The sequence below is a fragment of the Zea mays genome, chromosome 10 (assembly GCF_902167145.1).
Source record: "Zea mays cultivar B73 chromosome 10, Zm-B73-REFERENCE-NAM-5.0, whole genome shotgun sequence".
NCBI lineage: Eukaryota > Viridiplantae > Streptophyta > Magnoliopsida > Poales > Poaceae > Zea > Zea mays.
Window position 1 is genome coordinate 4,169,775 of NC_050105.1, and position 27,990 is coordinate 4,197,764.

A 27,990-nucleotide genomic window follows, 5' to 3' on the forward strand; every position below is an offset into this window, starting at 1 on the left:
CGGTCCGGCCCTGAGGCCAGACGGTCCGCGGTCCGGACAGTCCGCGCCTGTGGGCCGGACGGTCCGCGCATGCGCAGAGCAGTTTAGGGTTCCGAGTTTTGTGCTATGTTTGTTGGCTAGATTTGCGGAATTAACACGGAATCCAGTCGTGTAAAGGGTCCAGCCCCCCTCCTCTATATAAAGAGAGGTCTACGGCCGATTTGTAATCATCAACAATCGAATCAATACAACTTCTATTCGCATTTATTTCCAGTACAATTAGGAGTAGTTCTAGCCTAGTTCTAGTTTAGCCTCTCGATCCCCAAATTCTCCGCCTCTCCTCGACTCTACGTCGATTAGAGGAGTCTAGGTCGGCCGGCCCGAGCCTAGACAACCCCTAGGATCTCTCCTCCCCGACGGGGTCCCTCCCGGGAGCGAGATCCAGGCGCCGCCGGCGATCTTCCGCCGCCCCTGCACACGCGCGGACCGTCCGGCCCCAGGGCGCGGACCGTCCGGACGTCAGGCAGGAAAACCTAGCCCCTGCGCCAGGTCGCGGACCGTCCGGCCCCAGGCCCCGGACCGTCCGCGCCTGACCAGAGAGCACCGCCGCCGGTTCTTCTTGAGTATTTGGCGCTCCGAAAAGGCGTCAACAGGAGCGAACCCCGATCGACTATTTTATTTATTTATTTATCTATCTGTTTGGTGGTAAGGTTGCTCGCTTAAACACCGAAATCGATTCGATAAATCTGACCAGGTCTCTGTTCCTTCTAAAGGGTTTATTTTTAAGAAACACAAGCTTTAAAACTTTGAAACCCTGTTGCAAATAGATGATGTCAGCACATGCACGTACTTTTTGTAGACAAACTTGTCCCTGTCACGTGATGACCGAGGGAGCCTAAAGCCGCCCTACCAAACACGCTAGCTGGCTGTGTTCTGTGACTGTGAGGTGAGCAAGACACGCCGGGGCGGCGGCGTGGCGTGGGTCGTCGTGTGGAGGTCAGGTCAGGCGACTGCATCGGAATGATGGCCGGGAGACTGGGATCTGCTCGCTCGTCAGAGCAGCCTGTCTGTCGTCTCGTCCCGTCCCGAGACTATTTTTTAATACGCTTCTCCGTACTCCGTACGTACTGAGCACACAGGGTCGGACAGACACACACGCAGCCGAGCCGGCTTGCCATGTGATTGCATGGACCGTCGGTGGTGCATGCATATGGAGTACTCGACCGTGTTTATCTAGGCCAGATTTAGATTATTTATTTAGATGTTGATAGCCATATTTATTTATCCTCAAAATTATATAATCCAACTTAAATAAGTTAAAATATAAACAAATAACCAATATTATTATGTAGATTATATAATTTAGATAGCTAGATTATGATAATCTATAAACATGTCAATAAGTGCTTATATAATATATAATAAGGTAGATTATATAATTTTAGAAGAAAACAAACATGGCCTATATAATCTATAGGCTACATTATTTAATCCTGGAAGGAAATAAACATGGTCTTACACTTTAGATTATATAATCCAACTTAGCTAAGTTAAAAAACAAACAAACAACACAAATTATTATAACACAAATTATTAGATGGAATATATAATTTACATACCTAGACTATGATAACAAATAAGCAAGTCATTAGGTGACTATATAATCTATAAGTTTGATGGAAACAAATAGGGGCATAAAAGTATAATGTTAGCCGTACAAACGGGATTCAGATTTTTTTTTTTTTTTGCCTACATAACATGGTCCAGATTCTTGCCTGACAGGCAAACAACAACGTGACCCCCTGCTGTGGGTACATTTGCTAGGGATCAATGTATAAAACCATTCGCCTGCTCTACAGTACGGGCTAGGCTGCTACATCAGCAGAAGACAAACATGCCCTTCTCCGAGGAAATCAACCTTCGCGCCGAAGACTTCCCAACGATCCGCTCCAACTGCAAGTTAGCAGCAAGAAACGAAATCTCATCTTGGATCCAGATCATGTCATACAGAGATTAAGATAGATTTCTTCACACTGCAAACTGAACAGCTGAACATGGAATTCGTAGCTGGGCGAGAGACCACTAGAGTTTGCTTAACCAAGCTAAGTGAAACAGCGAACTCACCTTGAGAAGGTCTAGACGAGAGAAGAGGACGTTGCACTTGCGGTTTTCTGATTCGCCCAGCATATTTACAAGCTGAAAAGGAAGATACAAACCCAAGGAGCGTTAACTTTAAACCGTGAGATGAAGCAGTGAAAAAATCACAGTTTTTTTTAGTCAGTACCTCCGGATAAAATTCTTTTCTCCCAGGCAACGAATAGACTAGTAGATGCTTCGTTCCCCTGATCTGCACGTCAAGAAAATAACCATGAACAACAACATAGACGATACACCAAACACAGAAACAACATGAACTGCACAGTGTAATAACAAGTAACGCTCCAGACGATGTCACCTTGTATCGGTGGTAGAAGTGAGATCTTTCGCTGTAAAGCAAGATCTTTTTCTTGCCCTCAAAAAACCAGAGCCTTGCACGGGATATATCCTGCTGAGACGTAGCCCTGATTTGGGAGGAGAGCATTGAGATGAATACCGCTTGTCTCAAGGCTGGACTGATAAAAATAATCTCTAGTGACAAGGAATGTCTACTCACTCTCCGATTCGACAAAAGGACGCTTCCTTGGATTTTAAGAAATTGCTTATTCGAATGTATTCAAAATACGAACTGACGAATAGCAGCAGCCCACCCTGCGTTGCACTAGACAGTTAGCAAATCTTGCAGGAGATAGTCATTGTAGAAGCATGAACATTGTCAATATTTTTTTCTCTCAAATACGCGTGCATCGTTTCATCAAGAAGAAGAGTTGTAAAGTGCAACACCCATACCATACAGACACCCCCCTTAACATTATCAATATTTACAGGAGATGCCGAGCATTAGGAACTAAGTTCCTACAGAATTTCAGAAGTATCAAATACAACTGAACGTTCGAACATAACAGAATAGAGCATACCTCATCCAAGTCCTGGATCTTTGGATATACCTGTAAAACATCATAAAATATAAAAAGGTCAGATGCATTAAACAATATATTATTACACATTTAGATATGGAATGGACAACAAAAAGTGGTGAAATAAAAACTCTGGAATTGTTGTTGTTGATAAGATCAGTTAGTTGGTTATCAGATAAGTTTACTGACTAGACTGTCAAGATAGATCGATCTGCTAGGGTGCGTGTAGAATTTGAACTAGCCTAAGTACACTCTGAAGGATTGTACAAAGTTGCTAGATTATTCTGTTAACTAGTATTCCTTCATTATAAGAATAATACTATTGAGCTAAGGCCACTACATTGGCAGATATATATCTTATACAACCACAAAAGAACAGACCTTGTTGCAGAAATAATCAAAACGAGCACCGTCAGCTTCAGCAATAGAAGATGCATCAAATCTTTCATACACCTGTTTAGTAATTGCACATTGAAAACGATTAGAATATTCAAGTGCTGTTTTGGTAAATAAGATAAGATATAAAATTATGCATGAACTTTAGTCTAACTCAGGAGGATTCTGAAATCTGAATCCATGGCATAAAGACTTTGTTTACAAAAATATATCTACGAGTAAAATTCAAGTTTTATTCACTATATATGCAACAACGTAGCAGAATCAAGATGGATAAGAGTGTTCACCTGCCGCACTTCAAGTTGTATTTTGGGAAGAACTCCTGCATACTCGGTCACCATTTTAATCTAGTAGAAGTCCTAAAACTATTAGCTCAACAATACATGTAATCCCTTTTTTGGGAGAGGGGGTAACCCAGTGATTTCAATCATGGCATACCTTTCCTTCATAATTTAAGCATAATCCGTTAAATAAAGCATTAATCTCTGCATAACATGGAAACCAGTTGAGCTTTGAAATTCACATAGGCGTATGAACAAACAAATGGACAACTATGTAATAGATGCAAAAGAAATCTGCATAGCATCATTATCTTATCATTTATCAACCTAATAAAACAAATCAAGGTTTCGCGGTTCCCGTGCATAATAACTAGTCGCGTCGCGTTGAGCATCAGTTTCTACGTTACTGAAAACAAGAGAGAAGGGGGCAGGTTACAACCACTTTCCAGCTGAATCCATACCTGGTGTAAGGTATGAGCTTAACAGTATTGTCTGCCGATAGTACTGTGCATGCTGATCCAAGTACCTTGAACATCAATGCACAAGCTTAATTAATATGGACATAGTTTGAGGATACACAGATAATTAATAATAAATAACCATGAAAATTGTGTGATGTGCGGGCGCACATACGCCAGGCGCGCGCGTGATGTGCGCAGGGGAACAGAGCACGCAGCCAGGACACAGGAAGGGAAGGCAAGTGGCTAGAAGGAAAGTTAGCCACCTAATCAATTGTTTCCTGTGTTAGTTATTTCCTTATTAGTCGTTTCCTTGTTAGTTATTTCCTTGTGAGTTATTTCCTTGTGAGTTGTTTCCTTGTTAGTTATTTCCTTATAGCTGCCCCCTCTGTGGCTATATAAGCATGTACGAGACATCATTTGGGATAAGCAATAATTCAGTCCTAATCTCCCTCTCTTCTCTACAAACCGACGGCTGAGGGGTATAACCTCGCCGGCGTGACGGACAGCGGCTACGAGTTACGTAGCCGGGGTCCGGCCAGTCGGGGATTTGGCGTCCTTGACAACCTGGTATCACGGTCTCGTCGATCCTCACCCACCCGCTCCAACCACGCCCAGCAGCCGCCAACGCCACCACCTTTCCCAGCCTCCACCACAGCCATGGCCGAGCCCACCATTGCCGACGTCCTCGCTGAGTTGCGGGCACTCCGCACGGACGTCAACACGCTGCAGTTCGACATGGCGGCCATGAAGGACAAGTCTGTGTCGGCCTCGGACAACGGGGGCCACGGTCGGCGACCCGAGGGGCAGCGCGACCACGATCCGTACCTCCAGCACCGCAAGTGGGACTTCCCCCGCTTCGACGGCTCCGTCGATCCGATGCTGTTCATCAACAAATGTGAGTCATACTTCCGGCATCACCGCACCTTGGGGGAGGAACGTGTTCGGATGGCATCATACCATCTGGACGACGTCGCGCAGCTGTGGTACAACCAGCTTGAAGAAGATGATGGTGCCCCGTCATGGGGTCGATTCAAAGACTTCCTGAATGAGAGGTTCGGACCTCCACTCCGTTCCGCGCCGTTGTTCGAACTTTCGGAATGCCGACGCACCGGATCTGTGGAGGAGTACTCTAATCGTTTCCAGACGCTCCTGCCCCGTGCCGGTCGGCTGGACGAAGCTCAACGAGTGCAACTCTTCACCGGAGGCCTCCTCCCGCCTCTCAGTCATGCGGTGCGCATCCATAATCCGACCACGCTCGCCGCTGCGATGAGCCTGGCGCGGCAAGTGGAGCTCATGGAGCTCGAGCGACCGCTGGTACGACAGGGAGCGCGCGGTCTACTTCCGCCACCGCCGCCTCGAACCGCTCCGGCCGCGCCACCCCAGCAGCTGGCTCTTCCAAACCTGCCGGCGGGTAACGACCAGGGACGACGCGAGGGCAACCAGCGGCGCCTCTCTACGGCGGAGCAGGCGGAACGACGTCGCCTTGGCCTTTGTTTTAACTGTGACGAAAAGTATTCTCGTGGCCATAACAGGTTTTGCAAGCGGATTTTCTTCGTGGACGGGGTGGAGATTGATGACACCGAACCCGTCACCGACGATGGGGACAGGGACGCCCCCTGCTTCTCGCTGCAGGCGGTGGCTGGGGTGTCCATGACGGACACCACGCAGCTCGCGGTCACACTAGGGGCCGCTCAGCTCGTAGCCCTCCTCGACTCCGGCAGCACCCACAATTTCATCTCCGAAGAAGCCGCTCGGCGAACGGGTCTTCCGCTCCAACAACGTCCCCGCCTAACGGCCATGGTGGCTAATGGTGAGAAGATCACCTGCGCCGGCGTCATCCGCAAAGCCCCACTAATCATCGCTGGTGCTGCGTTCCCGGCGGAGCTGTTCGTCATGCCCTTGGCCGGGTACGACATCGTCCTCGGCACCAAATGGCTCGGCGCGTTGGGACCCATTGTCTGGGACCTGGCCAACAGGCGCATGTCCTTCCAGCGAGGGGGCCGCACCATCTCATGGGCGGGCCTATCCACGACGTCGGGCCCGGCGGTGTGCGCCTTGTCCGCTGAAGAATCGCTCTTGGATGCTCTCCTCGGAGCGTTTGCAAGGGTCTTCGCCACTCCAACGGGACTGCCCCCCAAGCGCGCACATGATCACCGCATCCTGTTGAAGCCCGATGCACAGCCGGTCGCCGTGCGCCCCTATCGGTACCCAGCTGCCCACAAAGATGAGTTGGAGCGGCAGTGTGCAGCCATGATGGAACAAGGGATCGTCCGACGCAGCGACTCCCCGTTTTCGTCGCCGGTCCTCCTTGTCAAGAAGGCCGATGTATCCTGGCGCTTCTGCGTCGACTACCGGGCCCTGAACGCCATGACGGTCAAGGACGCCTTCCCGATCCCGGTGGTGGATGAGCTATTGGATGAGCTCAACGGCGCCAAATTTTTCTCCAAGCTCGACCTACGGTCGGGATACCACCAGGTCCGCATGCGACCCGAGGACATCCACAAGACGGCGTTCCGCACGCATGACGGCCTATATGAGTTCCTGGTCATGGCGTTCGGACTCTGCAACGCGCCGGCCACATTCCAAGCCCTCATGAACGACGTCCTGAGGCCGTTCCTCCGTCGCTTCGTCCTCGTATTTTTTGACGATATTTTGATCTACAGCAGGACTTGGGCAGATCACCTCCGGCACCTGCGTGCTGTCCTGGAAGAACTGCGCCGTCACCAGCTCTTCGTCAAGCGCACCAAATGTTCCTTCGGGGTCTCCGCCGTCGCCTACCTCGGCCACGTTATCTCTGCGGCGGGCGTCGCCATGGATCCCGTCAAGGTGCAAGCCATCCATGATTGGCCGACGCCACGATCCGCCCGTGCCGTCCGTGGCTTCCTCGGCCTCGCGGGGTACTACCGCAAGTTCGTACATAACCATGGCACGGTGGCCGCGCCCCTGACGGCGTTGCTCAAGAAGGACGGTTTCACTTGGGATGATGCAGCGGCCACGGCGTTCTCCGCGCTCAAGGCGGCGGTCACTTCGGCACCAGTCCTCGCCATGCCCGACTTCGCCAAGCTGTTCGTCGTCGAATGTGACGCGTCAACCATCGGCTTTGGGGCGGTCCTAGTCCAGGAGGGACACCCGGTGGCATACTTCAGCCGGCCAGTAGCGCCGCGCCACCGCGCGCTGGCCGCCTACGAGCGAGAGCTCATTGGCATGGTCCAGGCGGTTCGGCATTGGAGGCCATACCTATGGGGGCGCCGCTTCCTCGTCAAGACGGACCACTACACCTTGAAATACCTCCTCGACCAGCGCCTCGCCACGATTCCGCAGCACCACTGGGTCGGCAAGCTCTTGGGCTTCGATTTCACAGTGGAGTACCGCTCCGGGGCCACGAATACTGTCGCCGACGCCCTATCCCGCCGCGACAACGAGGAAGGAGAGCTGCTGGCCATCTCAGCGCCCCGGTTCGACTTCATCGAGCGCCTCCGCCATGCCCAGGCTACCGACCCGGCGCTGGTAGCCGTCCACGATGAGCTCCGGGCGGGGACCCGCACGGCGCCGTGGTCCATCACCGACGGCATGGTCGCCCTGGAGGGGCGCCTCTACATCCCGCCAGCATCGCCACTACTTCAGGAAATCCTGGTCGCGGTCCACGACGACGGCCATGAAGGCGTTCATCGCACGCTGCACCGCCTGCGGCGTGATTTTCATTTCCCCAACATGCGTCGTGTGGTGCAGGACTTTGTGAAGGCGTGCGCCACATGTCAGAGGTACAAGACTGACCACCTGAGGCCGGCCGGGCTGCTCCAGCCACTGCCCATTCCGTCCAGCGTGTGGGCCGACATCGGCATCGATTTCATTGAAGCACTCCCCCGGGTGCAGGGCAAGACAGTAATCCTCTCCGTCGTCGACCGCTTCAGCAAGTACTGCCACTTCATCCCGTTAGCACACCCCTACACCGCCGAGTCTGTCGCCCAAGCATTCTTCAGCGACATCGTCCGCCTTCATGGTGTGCCGCAATCCATCGTCTCGGACCGCAACCCGGTGTTCACGTCGACATTCTGGACCGAGCTCATGCGGCTCACTGGCACCAAGCTCTTCATGTCGTCGGCTTTTCACCCGCAAACGGATGGACAGACGGAGGCCGCCAACAGGGTAATCGTCATGTACCTCCGTTGTTTCACAGGCGATCGTCCTCGGCAGTGGCTTCGCTGGCTTCCGTGGGCCGAATACACCTACAACACGGCTTTCCAATCGTCGCTCCGGGAGACGTCGTTCCGCGTGGTCTATGGCCGCGACCCGCCCTCCATCCGCTCTTATGAGCCTGGTGAGACGCGTGTGGCAGCTGTTGCACTGGAGATGGAGGACCGCACGGCTTTTCTTGCCGACGTCCGCTACCGCCTCGAACAGGCCCAAGCGGTCCAAAAGCGTGTCTATGATCAACACCATCGTCCGGTGGAGTACCAAGTTGGGGACTGGGCACTACTACGACTCCGGCAACGCCCGGCAGCATCACTACCACGGACCTCCACCGGCAAGCTCAAGCCACGGTTCGTTGGACCGTATCGCGTCCTGGAGATCATCAACGCCGTGGCTGTCCGGCTCGAGCTTCCGCCAGGGGCCCGCCTCCATGATGTGTTCCATGTTGGAGTGCTCAAGAAGTTCGTCGGCACACCACCAGCAACACCCCCGGCATTACCCCCCACGCACAACGGCGCTGTGGTGCCCGTGCCAGCAGGGGTCACAGCCGGGCGCCTGGCTCGTGGGATTCGCCAGCTATTGGTCCAGTGGCAAGGTGAGCCAGCTGCGTCAGCAAGCTGGGAGGACTACGACGACTTTCGCGCTCGCTTCCCTGATTTCCAGCTCGAGGACGAGCTGGTCTTCGACGGCGGGAGAGATGTGATGTGCGGGCGCACATACGCCAGGCGCGCGCGTGATGTGCGCAGGGGAACAGAGCACGCAGCCAGGACACAGGAAGGGAAGGCAAGTGGCTAGAAGGAAAGTTAGCCACCTAATCAATTGTTTCCTGTGTTAGTTATTTCCTTATTAGTCGTTTCCTTGTTAGTTATTTCCTTGTGAGTTATTTCCTTGTGAGTTGTTTCCTTGTTAGTTATTTCCTTACTAGTTGTTTCCTTGTTAGTTATTTCCTTATAGCTGCCCCCTCTGTGGCTATATAAGCATGTACGAGACATCATTTGGGATAAGCAATAATTCAGTCCTAATCTCCCTCTCTTCTCTACAAACCGACGGCTGAGGGGTATAACCTCGCCGGCGTGACGGACAGCGGCTACGAGTTACGTAGCCGGGGTCCGGCCAGTCGGGGATTTGGCGTCCTTGACAAATTGACTGTCCATAACACAGAAAGTTGATGTTATCAGAGCATGAACATAAAAAATAATCAAGGAAACAGAATTACCACGGCCTAATTCGCATCACATTGGTTCCATGTTCTTTTGATGGCAACTGATTAAGTTGTTCAAACACAGCCTCCAGATGGTCCCAGTTCTACATCCATGCATAAACTGTCATTTGTACCAAAAGGTATAAAACCAAATATAAGTAGAAAAATATATAAGCTGATAGAATATGAGCTATCAGATGTTGGATTAATGGTAGAGGTACCAGTGTTGTAAATATATAAACAAGGGTCGTCTAAGGTTTATAGAAAGCACCCAATCAATGGAGATCCTTGTAATCTAAAGCACCCAATCAATGGAGATCTTTGCCTAATCTATGATCAACTACCATAAACACCAAGGCACATATGGCAGCCATGATCAGCACATATGGCAGGCATGGTCAGCCTAATCACATAGTCTAACATAAACCTTGAAGTTTACCTGCATAGACATCACATCCGCATGATCAACAACCACTATCTGCATTCAAACAATTTTAGAAATAAGTAAACAAGAAAAAGGAGAAACAGAAGAAAAATGCACTCCGTTCCATTCAAGTACAAGTCTATGTTGAGATACAAAATTTTGAATTAGTTCTTGTTCAGGTAGACTAATACATAAGCAACCTGCAACATACACTATTCTGGAGTACTTTAGGTGAAAGATATAATTCATACATTTTTTTCATGTGAATGCGGATTGTCGACATATTATTTATGGTTTAACAAAAAGACTTGTATTTAGTAAGGCTAGCTCCAGCAAGGAACCCTAAAGGGTTCTGTACCCTAAATATAGAGGATCAAATGGTCCTCTACGCTCTCTAGCAGCGTCCTCTAAACGGTCCTCTAAATTTAGAGAACGCTGCTGGATTCTCTATATATAGAGTTTCTCTAAACAGTCCTCTATCCATTTGAATACTTTAAATAACCGGTTTAACAAAACTAAAATATGTACAATACATTTGAGATTATGACAAATACGTATGTACAAAAAATAAAAATAAAAAATGTCTCTAATATAGATATTTGAGTATAGAGGACGTGATTTAGAGAACGTTGTTGGAGAGGAAGGAGATATAGAGGATGAAATCTTTTAGAAGAAACTGTAAAGGACGGATATAGAGAATGTATATAGAGGACATTGCTGGAGACAGCCTAATGAGGTAGTGAATAGATCATAAGGATCGAAGGAACTAACTTCAATTGAAGATAGGAAATCAAAATCCTTCTTGTCATGTCCTCCTCCATCAATTTTCTGATAACAAAAAAGCATAAACAATAGAACTCCATAACAATATACATGTTCCAAAAGTTCAGTTTGATGTAATTGATTAGAAAGCAAAGTTATATGCTGAGTTGCAAGAAATTGACGTTTAACAATATCATAGCAAGGAAAAAGATGAAGATTGACAAAATCATAGCAGGGATATGCTGAAATGGCTTGGTTTCGGTGTTTTATACCCCCATCAAAGTTCAGTATATCAGACAAATCTCAATCATGCTTGAATGAAATGCCTAAATCTTGATGACGTTATTTATTGTTTTCGATAATACTGTTTAGTTCATCCAAGCAGACAGGTGCCATAGTTTAGATTGTCCAATCCAACATCTAATCAGTAATCACCATGAAGGCTTTCTCAATGCATTTTCCTCAACCAGCATTTTCCCAAGGATCCTGTCCTACAGTGGTTGCTACTTCTCAAAGCCACATAACGCTAGAAGTGTAGTGCCATTTACATTTACCTGTACCCATATCCAAATAAATCACATGGCCTAACAAGTTCTGCCAGCAGCACTATGCCATTATCTGCACACTTTCCACTGCATTCTACTAAGCATGATTGCAAAACCACAAAAAAAACACCAGATTCTTGCTGGAATACAGCTGTTCCCACCTGGATCTCCCCCACAATACTACTGGCTAACCACCACCGATGTCTTATCCATATTCTAAAAGTATTCTAGCAATTTCCATATACTTTTCAGGAGTACATAAAATTCTAGATCAATAAGACAATAGCATACAAGGTGTACCCAGAATAAGAGTAATGTACAACTGCAGAACATGAGTACAGCAGGTTATGAAGAAAACTTGTTTTTGAAAAAAAATATACTTACGCGTTTCAGCGCTAAAGGAGATGCAACTATTATATCAGAAGAATAGAAGTTACTGTACAGCTTAATAGATTTCCTGCAGAAACATTAGTTCAAACATCAACTATTTAGATGTTCTTGGTAATCAATGTGCTAGAAATTAGAGCATACAGCCTCAAGACTAGCTTATCTGTTTCTGAAAGCTATATTTTGGTTTTAAAAAGTACATAAGTCAAAAAGCAAGGCATGGTGTGACTTGGCTGTTGCAACCTCCAAACTAAACTTTGAGCATTATTTTCTCTTGTAATATATCGTTGATAATGGTAATAGCACGTTCATAAGAAAAAAACATGTAAATATGAATCCAATGTTTTTTTTCTTAATAACTCTTATCTACATGGCAGATTAATTGTTGCTCTAAGTTTACGAAGCTCGACCTTAAATCATGTGTGTAGCTGTGTAGGAAGAAACAGAGTATGCTACCTTCCACTCAAATGAGTATCATAAGCTAACAGTTTTAAATTTAGGGCGTCACAACTATTATAGACTAGAACAGACGGCATCATTAAATTACAAAGAATGTGAAATAACTTTTGTTCCATAACCAATATCAATTTAAAATGCCATAACACCTGATGCATTACTTAGCAAAGATTTTTTGAATCAAATTATTTTGAAAAGTGAGTTTCACAAATGAGGACAATTGAATTTAAATGCCAAATTCTGAAAATAGAAGACAAATTATCAAACCGTTGCAAAAGATAAAGACAAGCATGTGACATATCACATATGGCTGTTATGTAGAAGGTAAAGATTCAGTGATGTCCATGCAAATGGATGACTACTGAACATTGTAATGATGAAAATAAGATTATGACATGAGGGGGTTTCCAACAAAGGACAAAGAAAAAGGCTGCTGATTGAAACTCAAAATGGGAATATGGGATGGAGTAAATATTAAACAATTACATAGAATACTCACTTTGTTAACTTTACGCCAAAAACAAAGTGGTCATCAATGTCTCCGGCAAAAAGGAGGTCAAAGTCTGCAGGTTTTGTGCTATGTTCAGGTATCCCCTCGTCATCTGATTCACCAAACTCCTTTTTAAATTGTCCCATGGCACTATCCTAGAGAAAAGAGAAATATATCACTTAGCACTAGAAATACAAAGCGAGCAATTGATATGGTTATATCTGCACATAACCCTATCAGCTATTGTATCAGCAAAAAACAGGATCAAATGTATGTATAGGGATAATTGAAAATTTAAAATGAAAACTTACCTTTTGTGGCAATGGGGAAAGCTGGATCAATCTCTTCACAATGCGCCGTGCAAAACTTTTGAGAGGCAACAAAAAAAGAACCTAAAAATATATTTAGATAAAAGAAAACAGGATTAATACGAATGCATCTTAAAAAGTGGATTTATGGTACAGGAAATGACACATGCTATATACGACCCCACCCCACCAAAGTACCAAATCGATAGCATGCTAGCTAAGTTTACTTAATGACAATTCCATGAGAAAATAGGACTGAAATACTCAATCCAGTCAAAAATAAGCAACATTTTCGACATTGACATGGTTGATGGTCCGCAAAACAAAACCTTGACTACTAATATTTGTTGTAATATATTTATAAAGTATAGCAAATACAGTTTGTTATGAAACTTTAAGACAAATCCACATGTATAAATTTTCAGATATCCCAACTGTAGAAAAGTAATCAAAATTTGAAATGGTTAACAGTGGAGTACATGTGCAAGTGCAAGGATCAACTGTGGACTTGTGGAGACAGCTTACTGTGTTCTTATAACTCTATCCACCTCGCATAATTATATCTTTTTCTTCTTGCCAACACACATCACAAAGAAAATATTGCAAAACAAATGCAGGATAACACACTAAAAGAACTTCAATTTTCTGGTAGTGCAATCTCAGTTAATGTATCCTTGGCAACAGAACATGTGCTCAACATTTCATTATTATTGATGTGATATACCTTCGGGCGTGTAAAACCCTGATCAAGGTATGTCTTATCATCCGTAATATCTCTGTCAGTGTCATTCCTAAGCTTTGCGTCATTTCTAATTACAACATCTCGCGTCCTATGCACATGATTCAACTGCAGAAGTAGTATGCTTTACAGATTAGTCAGAAGCATTAAGAGGTTCAAGAATAATATGACCACAAAGAGATAGTAAAGCTCACAGCATGCATAAGATATGCGTCCATGGTACTAGAATCAGGACCGTTACTTTTCAGATAAAATGGCTTCTTATTGCAATGCATTATGTCACGATAACTGTTACCTACAGGAATATATTAAGAATAAAATTATATCAAAATTAGGAGAAACATAAAAGCATAACATGCATCACGCTGTGAGCAAATTTAACAAGATACAGACCCAATTTGGCTGTTTAGTTTAGTTACTGTATCACAAAGTAGGATTGAGATTTGACTGTTGGAGCTAAAATTGTATCAGTAACCCTTCTTTTCCACAATATGATTGGACCAAGGACTGGATAGGCATACACCAAGAATAGACTTCACTCTTTGGGATTTAGAATAACTACAAGTGCTAGTGCTATCTCGTTCCACACAAATGGCCAAGTGTAAGATTAACACTTTAGTACCGGTGGTGGAGGTCGTCGCGCGCTTGCTCGCGCTGCCTCGTGCCGACGCGGACGCCGTCGACGCCGTGCTCAACTGCTGGGCCGGTCGCTTCGCACGCCGCAACTTCCCGCTGCTCATCAGAGAGCATCGCAGGCCGCGGTGGACCCTGGCGCTCGAGTTTCTTCTCTGCGGTGACCACGGCAAGGCGGTCTAGGCCGCGTGGACGTCCCGGCTAGGCGCGCGGCGTAACCCGGTAAGTGCTCTTCCCCCTGTCTCGGCGGAGTGGGACACCAGAGGTGGGAGGCGGCCATCTAGGCCGGTCTCCCGCCAGTGGTTGTTCGTTCGTTCTCTGCGCTATGCAGCGACGTTGCTTGGCCACGTACGCTCGGAAGGGTCGTCGTCGAAAGACGCTGGCGCCCACCGATGCGGTGGTCGTCCGCCCACTGGCGGAGGTTGCTGATTGTCAGGTTCAGCTGGATCAGGAGGTTGGTGATCTGGCCGGTTCGGCAAATAGCGGACGGACACCTGAGGGTGGTCGGCTCTCTGTTTTCGTGAACGGGTCTCTGTCCTGTGTTGACGGCAAGCTAATTGACTGCAGTTCCGCGCCACCAAAATCTATTTGGAATGAAGCTCTCGAACAGGTAGGAGAGGTAGTCGGCGGTGTATGCAGGTCGGGACCAGGACCGACGTTGAGTACATGCTTGCATTCTCCTAGTCCGAGCACTTCTTCTAGGAATAAGGTGAAGCCATGGCAGGGCAAATTGCCGTCGCCACGACGTTCGCCGGAGTTCACAGTTGGACATGCACTAGAAAAAGCGCAATGGCGCTGCTCCCCTGGAAGGTGCCACGGCCAAAGGTTGAAGAAGACGTCTTCAATGGGAGCGGTATCAGCGGAGCGGTTAGCTGATGGTTTGAATTTGAATGATTTTGGTATGGATGCAAGTCAGGCGATATTCTGGGATTCTCATGCGGATCCTGTGCTGGAATCAAGGAATGTTGGCTTAATTAGTGCTTGTCCCCGTTGGAATGGGAGGGCCCAACATATGATTCTCAGTCCTAGGATTCCTTATAGGCCAACTGCTGGGCTGGCTTCCTTGTTCTCCCGCTCAGGCACCAGTTCTTCTGCTGCCAGGGCGGTTCACATTTCCTCCCGGGGTGTGGCTCCTGGCACCTTCGTCGAGGCTGTAAGGAACGCAATGGCGCCGGTTGGTGATACTGGAGGGCGTGGAGGCAGTCGCGGCCAGCATCAGTCCGAGGGCGCTGGAGGTTTTTCCACCGGTCAGCAGCAGCTTGGGGGCACGGGAGGATATGTCGCTGGTATGGGACTGAACACTGACTTTGGACGCGGTGGATCCCAACCAGTGTTCCATCCTGGTTATGGTGGCGGAGGCCGTCCTTTTGGACGTCGGGGAGGTGGACAGGGCCGTGCTGGAGCGTGGCGTGGTGGAAGAGGTGCTTCTGCCGGAGGCCGGTTCTATGGTGGTCGTACTTTGCCAACCCAGTCTAGGGGCGGAGGTGTTCACAGCAGGTTTTCAAATGGAGGGGCTTCCTCTGTGATGGTCGCTGGACAGGGTCTGGGAGGTTCAGGGGCTTCTTCGGTGACTCCTCAAGTATCAAACGCTGTGGACTTGCTCCAACAGGCAATTACAACATCAATTGGCAACGGTAGCGTTGTCTGGCCTGTTCCAGATAGTACCATGGAACAGATTGTTTCCTTGCTGCAGCAGTCTGTGGGGAAGAGCCAGCACATTCAGAACTCGAGGGGGAATCCAGCAGGTCCGAATATTGGGTCCCAACACAGTTCAAAGTTGGAGACCATCAAAGAATTGTCTACTCCAACCCACTTGGATGACAAGGTGGGTTCTTCTGTGATTTCAAGTTCAAAAGAGAAAGTGCCGTTTTGTTTCAGGTGCAAAAATAAAGGTCATCAGTTGAGTGACTGTAATATTGAGCTATTTTGTGAAATTTGTGATGTCAAAACTCACTTAACTTCGAAATGTCCGGTGGTTCGTGCCTGCAAAACTTTTGCAATACCTTGCGGGTATGCGGTGGAGGGATTGGGGTTTTACTTTATACCCCAACCCATTCCAGTAAAGCAGAGGCAAGGTGGCTGCAATGGTACAGTGTCTATTGTGGAGGGTTCCATGAATGAAGAGCAGATTTTGAATGAGCTTAAAAGGTTGGTGGCTGCTGATTGGGACTGGTGTGTGAAGTGTGTGGGGAACAATGTGTTCTCGACGTGTTTCCCTTCCAGGGGTGAACTTCACCGTATGATCGAGTGGGGAACTGTTCATACAAAATTTGGTGCACAGATGCTTGTCAAGGAAGAGGGGTTTGGAGAGGAAATAAAATATGAGATGCCTAAGGCTTGGGTGCAGTTCACTGGTTTACCTAAGGAACTTAGAGAGTACTCGGTAATCTGGGCGGTTGGTTCTATGCTAGGCATCTCAAAAGAGGTGGATATGTTGTTTACTCGGAAGTTTGACAGGGCAAGGCTGAAGGTGGCCGTGCTTGACCCGAATTTGATTCCGCAAGTAGTTGATGTGGTAATTGGAGACTACTTATATGAACTGAAATTCAGGGTGGAGTCAGCAGCTGAAGGTGACCAGCCTTTGCCGATGGATATGGATCATATCGGGGATAATGATGATGATGAATTTCAGGATCAAAACAAGGATCACAATATAGGTGAAAGAGGGAATAAGGGGGCGAGCTTGAAGGGAACATCAAAGGATTCAGCAGGGGCAGTTAATAAGGTGTCGGATTCTATGCTGAACAGCAACACGACCAGTGGGAAATCGGTGTGCGCTGGCCCTACACAGCTGGATCTGGATCAATCTCAGGGTACCTGTCTCTCGGTCAATGCTGTTAGTATTGAAAAGTTGGGCAGTATCCCGGAGGCGTTGACAGGAAAAGTGCATGCACTGCGTCGTAGCTCGCGCCGCTCTGATTCGGTGAGTGAAGACTCGCTAGTTCGAGCAATTCGGCTGAAAGCGGGATACAACCTGGACGATCAGCCGACTAAAGGTAACAATGTTTCCTTTATTAGTTTACCCGATAATTATATTCTGGATTCTTTTAAAAATATTGGCATTTTAGCGGGTTCTAATCCTAGTTCAGTTGCTTCCTCTATTGGTCAGTTGAAAAAATTAGAGATTAATAGAGTTCAGGATCAGCTAGTGGGTAAGAACGAGGCTGATTTATCTGATTTTATGGGAAAGGGAGTAGTAGAGGACGAAGAGTTTGATCATTTCATTTTAAATCATTTGTGTGGGGATATTATGCATGAAGAGACGGATGGCACTGATGGGCTGATTAAGTCAGTCTGTACAAAACCATCTAGTCAGGGTTCGTTGTGTTCTAAGAAAAAAGGTCGGGCTTGATTATTAATTAATTGTTTACCAATGAAAGGAATCTTTTGGAACAGCAATGGGTTCAAGGATTTGAAAAAACTTAGATACATTTCGGATCTGACCAAAGAACATGGTCTCAATTTTATTGCCCTCTCTGAAACAGGCCGCAAATCCTTCCCAGATCATCTACTAAGGAATTTGTGTGCTGGGAAAAATTTTATCTGGCATTGCAAAGAACCTCATGGTAGATCTGGGGGGATGTTGTTAGGAATTGACGCTGATGTCTTTGATGTTGGTGCCATCACGGAAGGGGATTTCTTTATTAAGTTTAATTTGCTTGATAAAGCAGATGGTTTTAAATGGGCTCTTGTCTCGGTGTATGGCCCTGCCCAGGACTGCTTCAAACAAGAATTCCTTTCTGAGCTAGTCCGTGTGAGCAATACAGAAACTTTACCTATTCTCATTGGGGGAGACTTTAATATTTTACGATCTCCATCTGAGAAAAATAATGATAGATTTGATCATCGTTGGCCGTTCCTTTTCAATGCGGTAATTGATGGTCTTGATCTAAGAGAATTGCAGATGTCGGGGCGAAGGTACACCTGGGCTAATACTAGGGATATTCCGACTTATGAGAAGTTGGATCGGATTTTGGTAGCTACAGAATGGGAGGGAAAATACCCTAGAGCTTCGGTACATGCCTTGTCGAGAAATATATCCGATCATACTCCTCTGCTTCTTAGCACAGGTGTTGTAACCGCCCATACAATTCCTCCGTTCAAGTTAGAACTAGGCTGGTTTCTGAGGGATGGTTTTGTGGATATGGTAAAAGATATTTGGGTAAATGAGACAAGTGGTTCTACTCCTTTGGAGAAATGGCAAGCCAGGATTAGGAAGGTGCGCCAACACTTAAGGGGTTGGGCAATGCACACTTCGGGGTTGTTGAAAAAGGAAAAAAAGGAGATCATAGCTAAGCTTGATGATTTAGATAAGAGAGCTGAAGTAGTTCTGTTGAGTACTTCGGAGTTGGATCTGCGCAACTACTTACAGAACAGGCTTGCTCAGCTACTCCGGGAGGAGGAAATAAAGTGGTATCAAAGAGCGAAGGTCAAGGAGCTCCTGGAGGGGGATAGTAATACTAAATATTTTCAGATGATAGCCAATGGAAAATTCAGGAAGAATCGCATCTTCCAGATGACGGATGGAGCTCGTATGTTATACGACGAGAAAGAATTAAAGAGTCATATAACTGGTTATTATAAAAATCTCTTTGGCCCCCCAGAAAACACGTCTTTTAGTCTGGATGAGGATCTTAGAGATGATATAATACAAGTTACTCAAGTTGAGAACGAGAAGCTCACCCAGCCATTTTCTGAAGATGAAGTAAAAGCGGTGGTTTTTAGTATGGAACATAACAAGGCTCCAGGTCCTGATGGATTCCCGGCGGAATTTTATCAAATCTGTTGGGATGTTATTAAAGATGATCTTATGGCTTTGTTTCGTGAGTTCCACTCAGGAAATCTCCCTTTGTATAGTCTTAACTTTGGGACTATCATTTTGCTTCCTAAGACTCGGGAGGCAATCTCGGTTCAACAATACCGACCAATTTGTCTCCTAAATGTCAGTTTCAAATTCTTCACAAAGGTGGCGACTAAGAGGATCACGGAGGTTGCGCAGAATGTAATCAGTCCCCTGCAGACTGCGTTCCTGCCAGGAAGAAATATCATGGAGGGGGTGGTGGTCTTACATGAGACTATTCATGAGCTACATACGAAGAAAAGGGATGGGGTCATTTTCAAAATCGACTTCGAGAAAGCTTATGATAAGGTGAAGTGGAGCTTTGTTCAACAATCCCTTCGTATGAAAGGTTTTTCAAGTACCTGGTGTAGGTGGATCGAGTCTTTCATGAAGGGGGGCCATGTTGCGGTTAGAGTTAATGATCACATGGGTCCTTTTTTCCAGACCCATAGAGGGGTGAGGCAGGGCGATCCGCTGTCTCCTATTCTCTTTAACTTGGTAGTGGACATGCTTGCTACCCTGATTAATAGAGCAAAGGAAAATGGCCAGATCAAGGGCTTGGTGCCGCATTTGGTAGATGGGGGGCTATCCATTCTGCAATACGCCGATGATACAATTTTGTTTATGGATCACGATCTGGAAAAGGCAACGAATATGAAGCTCATATTATGTGCCTTTGAGCAGTTATCTGGTCTTAAAATAAACTTTCACAAGAGTGAGATATTCTGTTATGGGAAGGCAAAAGAGGATGAAGGGAGGTACACACGGCTGTTTGGTTGCAGTTCTGGTGGGCTGCCCTTCAGATATCTTGGGATTCCTATGCACCACCGTCGATTGACAATTGGTGAGTGGAAAACAGTGGAGGCCAAATTCGAGAAAAAGCTCAGCAGCTGGAAAGGAAAACTTATGTCAGTAGGAGGGCGGCTCGTATTAATTAATTCTGTGTTGACCAGTCTAGCGATGTTTATGATGTCTTTCTTTGAGGTACCAAAAGGTGTGCTGGAGAAGATAGATTATTTCAGATCGTGTTTTTTCTGGCAAGGGGAGGGTCATAAGAAAAAATATAGGCTGGCCAAATGGGATGTAATTTGTCAACCTAAGGAGGTTGGCGGGCTAGGCATTTTGAATTTAGAGGTTCAAAATAAATGCCTCTTAAGCAAATGGTTGTATAAACTTCTCAATGAAGAAGGGATGTGGCAATCATTATTGAGACGTAAATATCTGGCCAATCGAACCTTATCCCAGGCGCAGCGTAGGGCCACTGATTCACACTTCTGGAGTGGTCTTATGAAAGTTAAGGACACATTCATTAGTAAAGGAACCTTTGTGATTCATGATGGGTCCCAGGTGCGTTTCTGGGAGGATGATTGGCTCGGGTCGGGAACGTTAAAACTTCGTTTTCCGTCTCTTTATAACCTAGCGAGGAGGAAGAACTCTACTGTTGCCTGTGTGTTCTCCACGGTGCCCTTAAATATATCCTTTCGGAGGGGTTTGGCTCAACAATTGAGGGACCAATGGGTTCAATTGGTCTCACTTGTTGCGCATACCGATTTGAATTCAAACAGGGACTTGTTCAGATGGAACTTGACCGCCAACGGGATGTTTACGGTTAAGTCTCTGTATCTGGCATCTCTTAACAATGGGTTGGGGGTGCATAATAAGGACCTTTGGAAACTTAGGATTCCTCTGAAAATTAAGATTTTTATGTGGTACCTCAAAAGAGGGGTAACATTAACAAAGGATAACTTGGCTAGGAGGCATTGGAATGGTAATAAGATATGTTGCTTTTGTAGTAGACCGGAGACAATAAAGCACCTATTTTTCAGTTGTTTGTATGCGTCATTCATTTGGCGGTTGATTCAGATAAGCACGGGGTTGAGACCTCCTCGGGATGTTAATGATTTGTTTGGGGTTTGGGCGAGCGGGAGGCTTCCCAGAGTTCGAAACTTACTATTAACCGTTGCATCGGCAATTTGTTGGGCTATTTGGTTAAGTAGAAATGATGTGGTGTTCAATAATTCATCTCCTAAATCATGTGTGCAGGTAACCTTCAGGGCAACATATTGGTGCCGCTTCTGGTCTCAGCTTCAGCCTAGAAGGGAGGACCAAGAGTTAATAAAGTCTTCATGTCGTAATGTGGAGAGGGTGCTACTACAGTTCTTTAGCAATTTTGGATGGGGGTCTGCGTTGCGTTTAAATATGTAGTAGTTGTGGTTCGATAGCTGAAGTTCTTTAATTTGGCTAGTTGGGGTTCTCTGAAGTGGTCATAGGAGGAGTTTTGGCAATATGCTTCCGTCCCTTGTAATAAATGGCCGTAACCTCATTTGAGGCCAAGGTCGGATGATTTTTCCATTATCTAAAAAAAAAGTACCGGTGGTAAAAGAAGTCACCAGGCAACAGCTTATTCATGCTAGATTCTAGAAAAACTGGGCACAGGCATTATATCGAAGAGGTAATTTGTATCTTTGCCTCAGATTGGTTAACGGTTGTGTTGAATCATCACTAAGGTTGATGTAGATTTATGACCACACTCGATTACATCTAACAAATAAATTACCAGAATTAAATTTGCCATGTGCTTCATTAATATAATGATACGCAGCTCATTCATGTTCGAGAAAAAAAAATCGCCATATGGCCCAAGTATAGTACCGGTTGTTTGCTCCATATTGGTATTTTTGGGTGACTACAGTAGCATATAATGCTTGTTATCTCAAACATAATATTTTCATGCCAAAAATTGCTGAGACAAGGACTAAAGAAAAAAAGAAAGATACTATAAAATTTGGCCTTAGGTTGATTGTGGGAATCATGATATTTTGGCAAGGGCTGAGGAGTAGTTCCTTCCTGGTTTTGTAAAATCTGATAACGTATCACCTGTTCATTAGAGATATTCTTAATACCACTTGACTTGTGCCAACTGCCAACCATTTGGTGTGAAATGAGGTCTAAACAAAAAAAAATCTACTGTAAAATTCGTGCTTATGATTGGCTCCAAGGTTGGGTGATATCCTTCATGGTCCCAGTTGTTTTTAAACCTTTTGTGTGATATCTATGTTTCTAGTTTCTACATAGGCAAATATTGTCCAGTGGATTAGTTTGAGAGAGATTAATCATGTCAAAGAAAATTTTGATTCATCATGTTAAAGAAATCTACTTTGCATTGCTAGGCCCTAGAAAAAACAAAGCATTTTAATCCCAAGCAAGTTGGGGTAGGCTAGAGTTAAAACCCAACATAAACCATAAGTCAACATAAACCACAAGTCAAGGTCCAGGCACATGGATAATTGTTTTCCATGCACTCCTATTCAAGGCTAAATATTTGGGGATATTCCAAGGCTAAATCTTTGGATATATCCCATCCTTTCAAAGTTTCAAGTCTCCTTTTCAATGTTATTAAAATGATAAAACGTCAAAACCCTCATGGGTGAAGTTTTGACTTTTAAACGTTTAAACTTTTGTTTAAACGTAGTTTAAAACAACATAGGAAAAATACCAATATATCATAATTTCAGACAATAACATGAAGTTAAATACCAAAATAGGGAGGTTATTGGCTTACCAAAACTTCACCCATGAGCCGGATTGGACCCAAAAGTAACTAACAGACTGGGCCCAAAAATAGCTAATGGTCCAAAACGCATGAAACATTGCGTTCTACAATTCATAACGCCAAAATGCCAAACGTGGTTTCAACCTCTAATTAGAGTTTTAAAGTTTAAACGTAGTTTTAATAACACTGCTTCTTTTACCGTCCTTTACATGTCAACTTCGGTCTTCCCTTGTCTCCCTTCCCAATGCTATCACGCCTTAGGAACCCGCTATGTATCGGTGCCTCTGGAGGTCTCCATTGAATATGTCCAAACCAGCTCAACCGTTGTTGGAAAAGTTTTTTTCAATTGATGCTACCCCTACCCTATCACATCTACCATCGTTCTGGACCTAATCCCTTTTTATATGACCACAAATCCAATGCAACATACGTATTTCTGCAACAGTTATTGTTTAAAATGTCTTTTGTAGGCCAACACTCGGCACCATAAAACATAGTAGGTCTAATCGTCGTCCTATAAAACTTGACTTCTAGCTTCTATGATACCCTCTTGTCATATAGAACAACAAATGCTTGGTGGTTGGTGCCACATCATCCACCTGTTTTCATTCTATGACTAACATCTTCAACAATATCCCCGACTCTGCATTGATCCTAAATATCGAGAGGCATCCTTCCTGGACACTATTTGACCTTCCAAACTAACATCTCATTTCTCATGTGTAGTAGTGCTGAAGTCAAATCCTATATATTCGATATTAGTTCTATTGAGTCTAAAACCTTTGGATTCTAGAGCCTCCCGCTATAACTCCAAATTTTTATTTAATCATATCTTGCTTTCATTAACTAGCACTACATCATCCAAAAAAACATACACCAAGGCATATCCGCTTGTATGTCCCTTGTGACCTTATCCATCACAAAAGCAAAAAAGTAACAGCTCAAACCTGATCCTTGATGTAGTCATATTCTAATTAAAAAGTCACCCGTGTCTCCATCAATTGTTCGGTAACTAGTCACAATATTGTAGTAGATGACCTGAATGAGTCTAACGTACTTCGTTGCAACTTTATGTTTGTGCAAACCTCACTTGATATTTTGTCATAAGCAAATCTAATAATATATAATCTGCTCTAAAACCTTTATGCTAGGCGGACCTACTCAACAGAAATATAACTTATGTTTGCTCCAGCTAAGATAAACTGTTATTAAATACTATATAAAATGCAGAAATAGTGACGGTAAAGTGCTTTAAAGTCACCAATGCGAGCTGTCATAATGGCCTATTTGGGAGAGCTCCAGCTCCAATAATTTGTGGCACTGTGTCATAGACGCAGACTGAGGGTGTGTGTTCCAGTGAACCATACTGTTCTCATTTAGACTAAGATGTAGGCTTTCTCTGCTCTCCCAGACAGGCCCCAAGTATCAGGAAAGAAAAGAACCATTACCTTCCCAGCTACAATAGAGAGAGACAGAGATGCTGTTTCTCACAAATAAATAAAACTTAAGCACGCATCTATTATTCTAGTATTGCTGTCTACCACAAAAACCGATAATTGAAACCTTTATTTGCTCTAGACCAAGATAAATGTCATAGTGTCGTTAAATACTCCTTCCGTTGCAAATTGTAAGTCATTCTAGCTTTTTCAGGACAGATAGTTTTTGCTACACACCTAGATATTCATTAAGTCTAGATCCGCAGTGAACGGCTTGCGATTTGAAATGGAGGGAGTAATGTATAATCCATAAATAGTTAAAGCAAACAGCTTTAGAGCCACCTAAACTCAGCAACCATAAATCCTGTTCAGGAGACCTCCAGCTCCACCTATTTCACAAACCATGAAGGTGGAGATGGATCATGGAAGAAGACTGAGGGTTGGAGTTTCAATAAGCTATAACCGTTCTAACTTAAGACTGGAAACAAAAGCTTAAAACTTCATTTTTAACCTACGACTCTGTATTTTCGGACTACAGGAATGGAGCACTCCCAAACAGGTCTTAAGTGTAAAACAAGAAAGAACCATGACCTTTGCAGCTGTGATTAATGCAGACAAAGAAAGGAAGAGATGTGGTTTATTACAATGAAGAGAACTTACAAAGAGAGTAAAAGCTCATTCGAGAATTTAAATGATCGGACAGTGTATGTTGCCAATGGTCTCTCAACTTTCCTTTGACATCATGAAGATGATCATCACATGCTTCCTAAAAGAACAAAGCACCAAGGTTCTTCAGATTAATCATCGCAAAACTGTCATGCACAATTGATAAGATAACCAAATCACAAAGCTAGTGACTAATTTGACAATTGACATTTAGTTTAGTCAAATCAACAAGACACAGACAAACAAAAATGAACAAGAACAATATTTTAGTGGGTATGTGCATAGCAAAATTTGACGAACTTCATAATATGTGCACCATAATAATGTTAAGAAATCACAGAAACAAGTATTTCTTGTGACAGATGAGTGATGGACAGTTCAGGAGAGTAAAGTACATAAAATACAATTGTATTTATTTTCATAGTAATTCGCTCACTTGCTTATAAAATAAATAGTAGGTAACAAAAACATGTTTAAGGTAATAACTGATTTAAACTAATAGTAGTAATTTTTGAAAGGACAGCTGCAAATTCACATAAATTCAGTGGGCAGATTTCAGGGCTGAAAAGATCAAGTTCACATTCAAGTTTGTACGATGTGTGTGATTCAATTTAGCTTTCAAACACGAAGACCCAATGAAAGTGGTATACAGTTCGACAGTGACCCAACCACCACTAATGGCCACTGCCATTATGCATAGTTATTTTTCTTGGTAGTATTAGACATAGTTATTATTCCAGGGTAATATACCATCGGAACTTAAACATATTATAGCACAACTCAAGACTGGAGAGTACACTCTAATACTCTATCATCTAACAGTATTCAGTTTCAGCATTTCAGATGATTAGCATATAAATTTCAAAATACATAAATAAGGACTAAATGAAACACTACCTGCACTTTTTCACCTGTTCCAACCCATTTGGACCTTGGAATGCCCACAGCAGGCATTTCCCATTTAAATTTATAGTTCTTCTTCATCAACATCTTGACTTCTTCATTTGTTATGACGTGGCTTACATGGCGATGAAATGAACTGCAAAACAAATAGATGGAGATGTTGTTGAAAAGGAAGTGACAATGCACGCAAGAACAGGAAATGGCCAATATATATATATATATATAAAATATGCATCTTTTGTCACTTCCGCTTACTGATAATCATGGATGATGTTAGACTACAGTTAGGGTTTGTTAGGGTTTTCCTCCTTTTCCCTGTTTACCCCTATTGTAATGGGCTTTGGCCCATCTAACTATTCTATTTAATACACGCCCAACCCAGGATTAGGGTTAGGGTTTCATATATTCCAACTGATGGAATTTCAAAGAAAAAATGTCAGTTCAACTGCATCCCGATAATAAAAGTTACGAGGGCTAACCTCCTCAGATCGGTCTAAAAATGTAACTACTAACATAAAAATGGTTGTAGATGAAGTCTTTTAAAAAAATGAGTGATCTGTTTATCGAAGGCAATACAAATTAGCGATACAAAACTATGTACTACAAAAACAAATAAAGTAAACAGGAGAGCTCAAGTTAACATTCTGAAAATGCAAATATGGAACCAAACCATAATACTCCATAAAGGTGACAGATAATGAACAAATCATGTATGCATCACTAACCATGAAATCTCTGTTTCATCAAAACAACCATTTCCATTGTTTGTCGCATCACCTGGCGTGTCATTACTAGGAGCATCATACTCGTCTTCTATTTCTTCTTCATCACTCTGTGATGTGTCTTGAAAGATCCCATTTGCTTTTTTATCACGGTGAACGGTCTCTGCTGCTCCAGATTCAGTATCTATATTTTCTGCCGCACACAATGCTTAAGTTCAGTAAGAACAAGCATGAGCACTATTTTGTCGCAGGAAGGCAAAAAAAAAGTGAGGTAAAGTGGAGGAAGACCGATGGTGCGATTGCACATCACTATGCAAAGAACATTTGAGGTCAAATCCGTCCGGAGTTGACTGTGGAGTAACGCCACAATAAAATTCTCTGGTGGCACAAACTGGCAACTTAATAAGCTGTTTGGTTTGAGGAATGATCTAGTCCATCGTCTCCTCACTCCTCACTTTTTTGTTTGGTTTGTTGAATGAATTGAGTTGATCCATCATCACCTCATTCCTTATAGTTATTTAGTTAGTACTAATATGAGTAATGAGGTCATCCCACCAAATTTGAGGAATGGACCCATGATGCAACACCACATTTTGGATGAAGTGATTACTCAAACCAAACAACCCCTAAGTTTCTTACTACTCTCTAGATACAGACCATTGAAGAACGGAGATGTAAAAGTAAATAATCTAATGAGGGCCACAAGGAGTTGCTCAGCCAATTAAGAACTTTCCACTATTCATTGGGCCTGAAGAAACCAACGCAAGAAGAAGAAGAAGATCAGACCGTAATCGTGTTCCGGCAGTTGGAGATTCTGCTCCCGTAACTCAGCTCCCTGCTTCACAGACTTTGGCCTCTTTGGCCGGTTCTTCGGTCCTGTGACGGTAGCAGCAGCAATATGAGGAGAGTAAAGAATGTTAGGACAGCTCGGACGGAATTAGTTCGGGCAGGGCTTCGTACCTCGAGCAGCGGCGGCGGAAGGCATGGGCTTGCGCTTCCCCATCTATCTACCTTTCTCTTTATCAGTTTCTCTATCTGTTCTTCGCTTCTTTGGTTATTCGTATTCCCTTCTCTGCTGGCTGCTGTGGTCGGCTGGTCGCTGATTCCTGGGTTGGGGGCTTGGGGCGTTGGGCCGCACGCGGCACGTCCAGGTCCCGGCCGGACGCCGGTTACCGGTGAGTGAGCCGGGAGAGGAGGCGGCTGGGGCGCCTGGCAGGTGGCAGTGGGGCCGTCAGCCGTGGGGGAGGGGGACTGGGGGCGCGGGGCGCCGGTCACCGGGGGTGGCGGCTCTGGCCCTGGCCCCGCTGCGTGCAGCTTGCAGGTCGAGAGGGGGCGGCTCTGGACCTGGGCGAGGAGGGGGAGCGCCGGTCACCGGAGCCGGAGATGGGAGCTGCGTGCAGCCTGTGCAGGTCGGGAGGGGGCGGCGGCTGATTTGCCGTTTGCGTATTTGGGACTGGCGGCGGGTTGAGGAAGAGTGAGGATGGAGGGCGCCAGGAAAATTAGAAAAAAAAAGGCCCATAGCCTATTCCAGTTAGATGGGCCAGACCCGGGCCATAGCCCGTGTGTTCCAGGGCCTGAATCCGCCCCTGCCCGTAGGGATGGC

General features: G+C 45.1%; 1 protein-coding gene across 1 annotated transcript; it reads right to left on the bottom strand.

Moving 5' to 3' along the window:
* Nucleotides 1–1,534: 1,534 nt before the first annotated feature.
* Nucleotides 1,535–27,874, bottom strand: LOC103640742 (U3 small nucleolar RNA-associated protein 25). Its single transcript, XM_008664232.3, has 23 exons — nucleotides 27,348–27,874; nucleotides 27,174–27,263; nucleotides 26,391–26,580; nucleotides 25,660–25,801; nucleotides 24,757–24,862; nucleotides 13,829–13,929; nucleotides 13,620–13,742; nucleotides 12,899–12,979; nucleotides 12,597–12,742; nucleotides 11,639–11,711; nucleotides 10,719–10,775; nucleotides 9,963–10,001; nucleotides 9,539–9,627; nucleotides 4,132–4,196; nucleotides 3,828–3,874; nucleotides 3,677–3,736; nucleotides 3,375–3,446; nucleotides 2,994–3,023; nucleotides 2,633–2,727; nucleotides 2,435–2,540; nucleotides 2,264–2,326; nucleotides 2,104–2,175; nucleotides 1,535–1,932 (listed from the first exon to the last, which is right to left on the bottom strand). Exons 1-23 carry the CDS (start codon nucleotides 27,388–27,390, stop codon nucleotides 1,858–1,860), a joined length of 1,965 nt encoding a protein of 654 aa, XP_008662454.1. The 5' UTR covers nucleotides 27,391–27,874; the 3' UTR covers nucleotides 1,535–1,857.
* Nucleotides 27,875–27,990: the final 116 nt, after the last annotated feature.

Coding starts and splice junctions, on each gene's coding strand:
- LOC103640742 (XM_008664232.3), bottom strand. CDS start 27,390: ATGGGGAAGCGCAAGCCCATGCCTTCCGCCGCCGCTGCTCGAG. Junction 13,743..13,828: donor ACGCATATCTTATGCATGCT/GTGAGCTTTACT, acceptor CTACTTCTGCAG/TTGAATCATGTGCATAGGAC. Junction 2,176..2,263: donor GAAAAGAATTTTATCCGGAG/GTACTGACTAAA, acceptor CTTCCTTTTCAG/CTTGTAAATATGCTGGGCGA.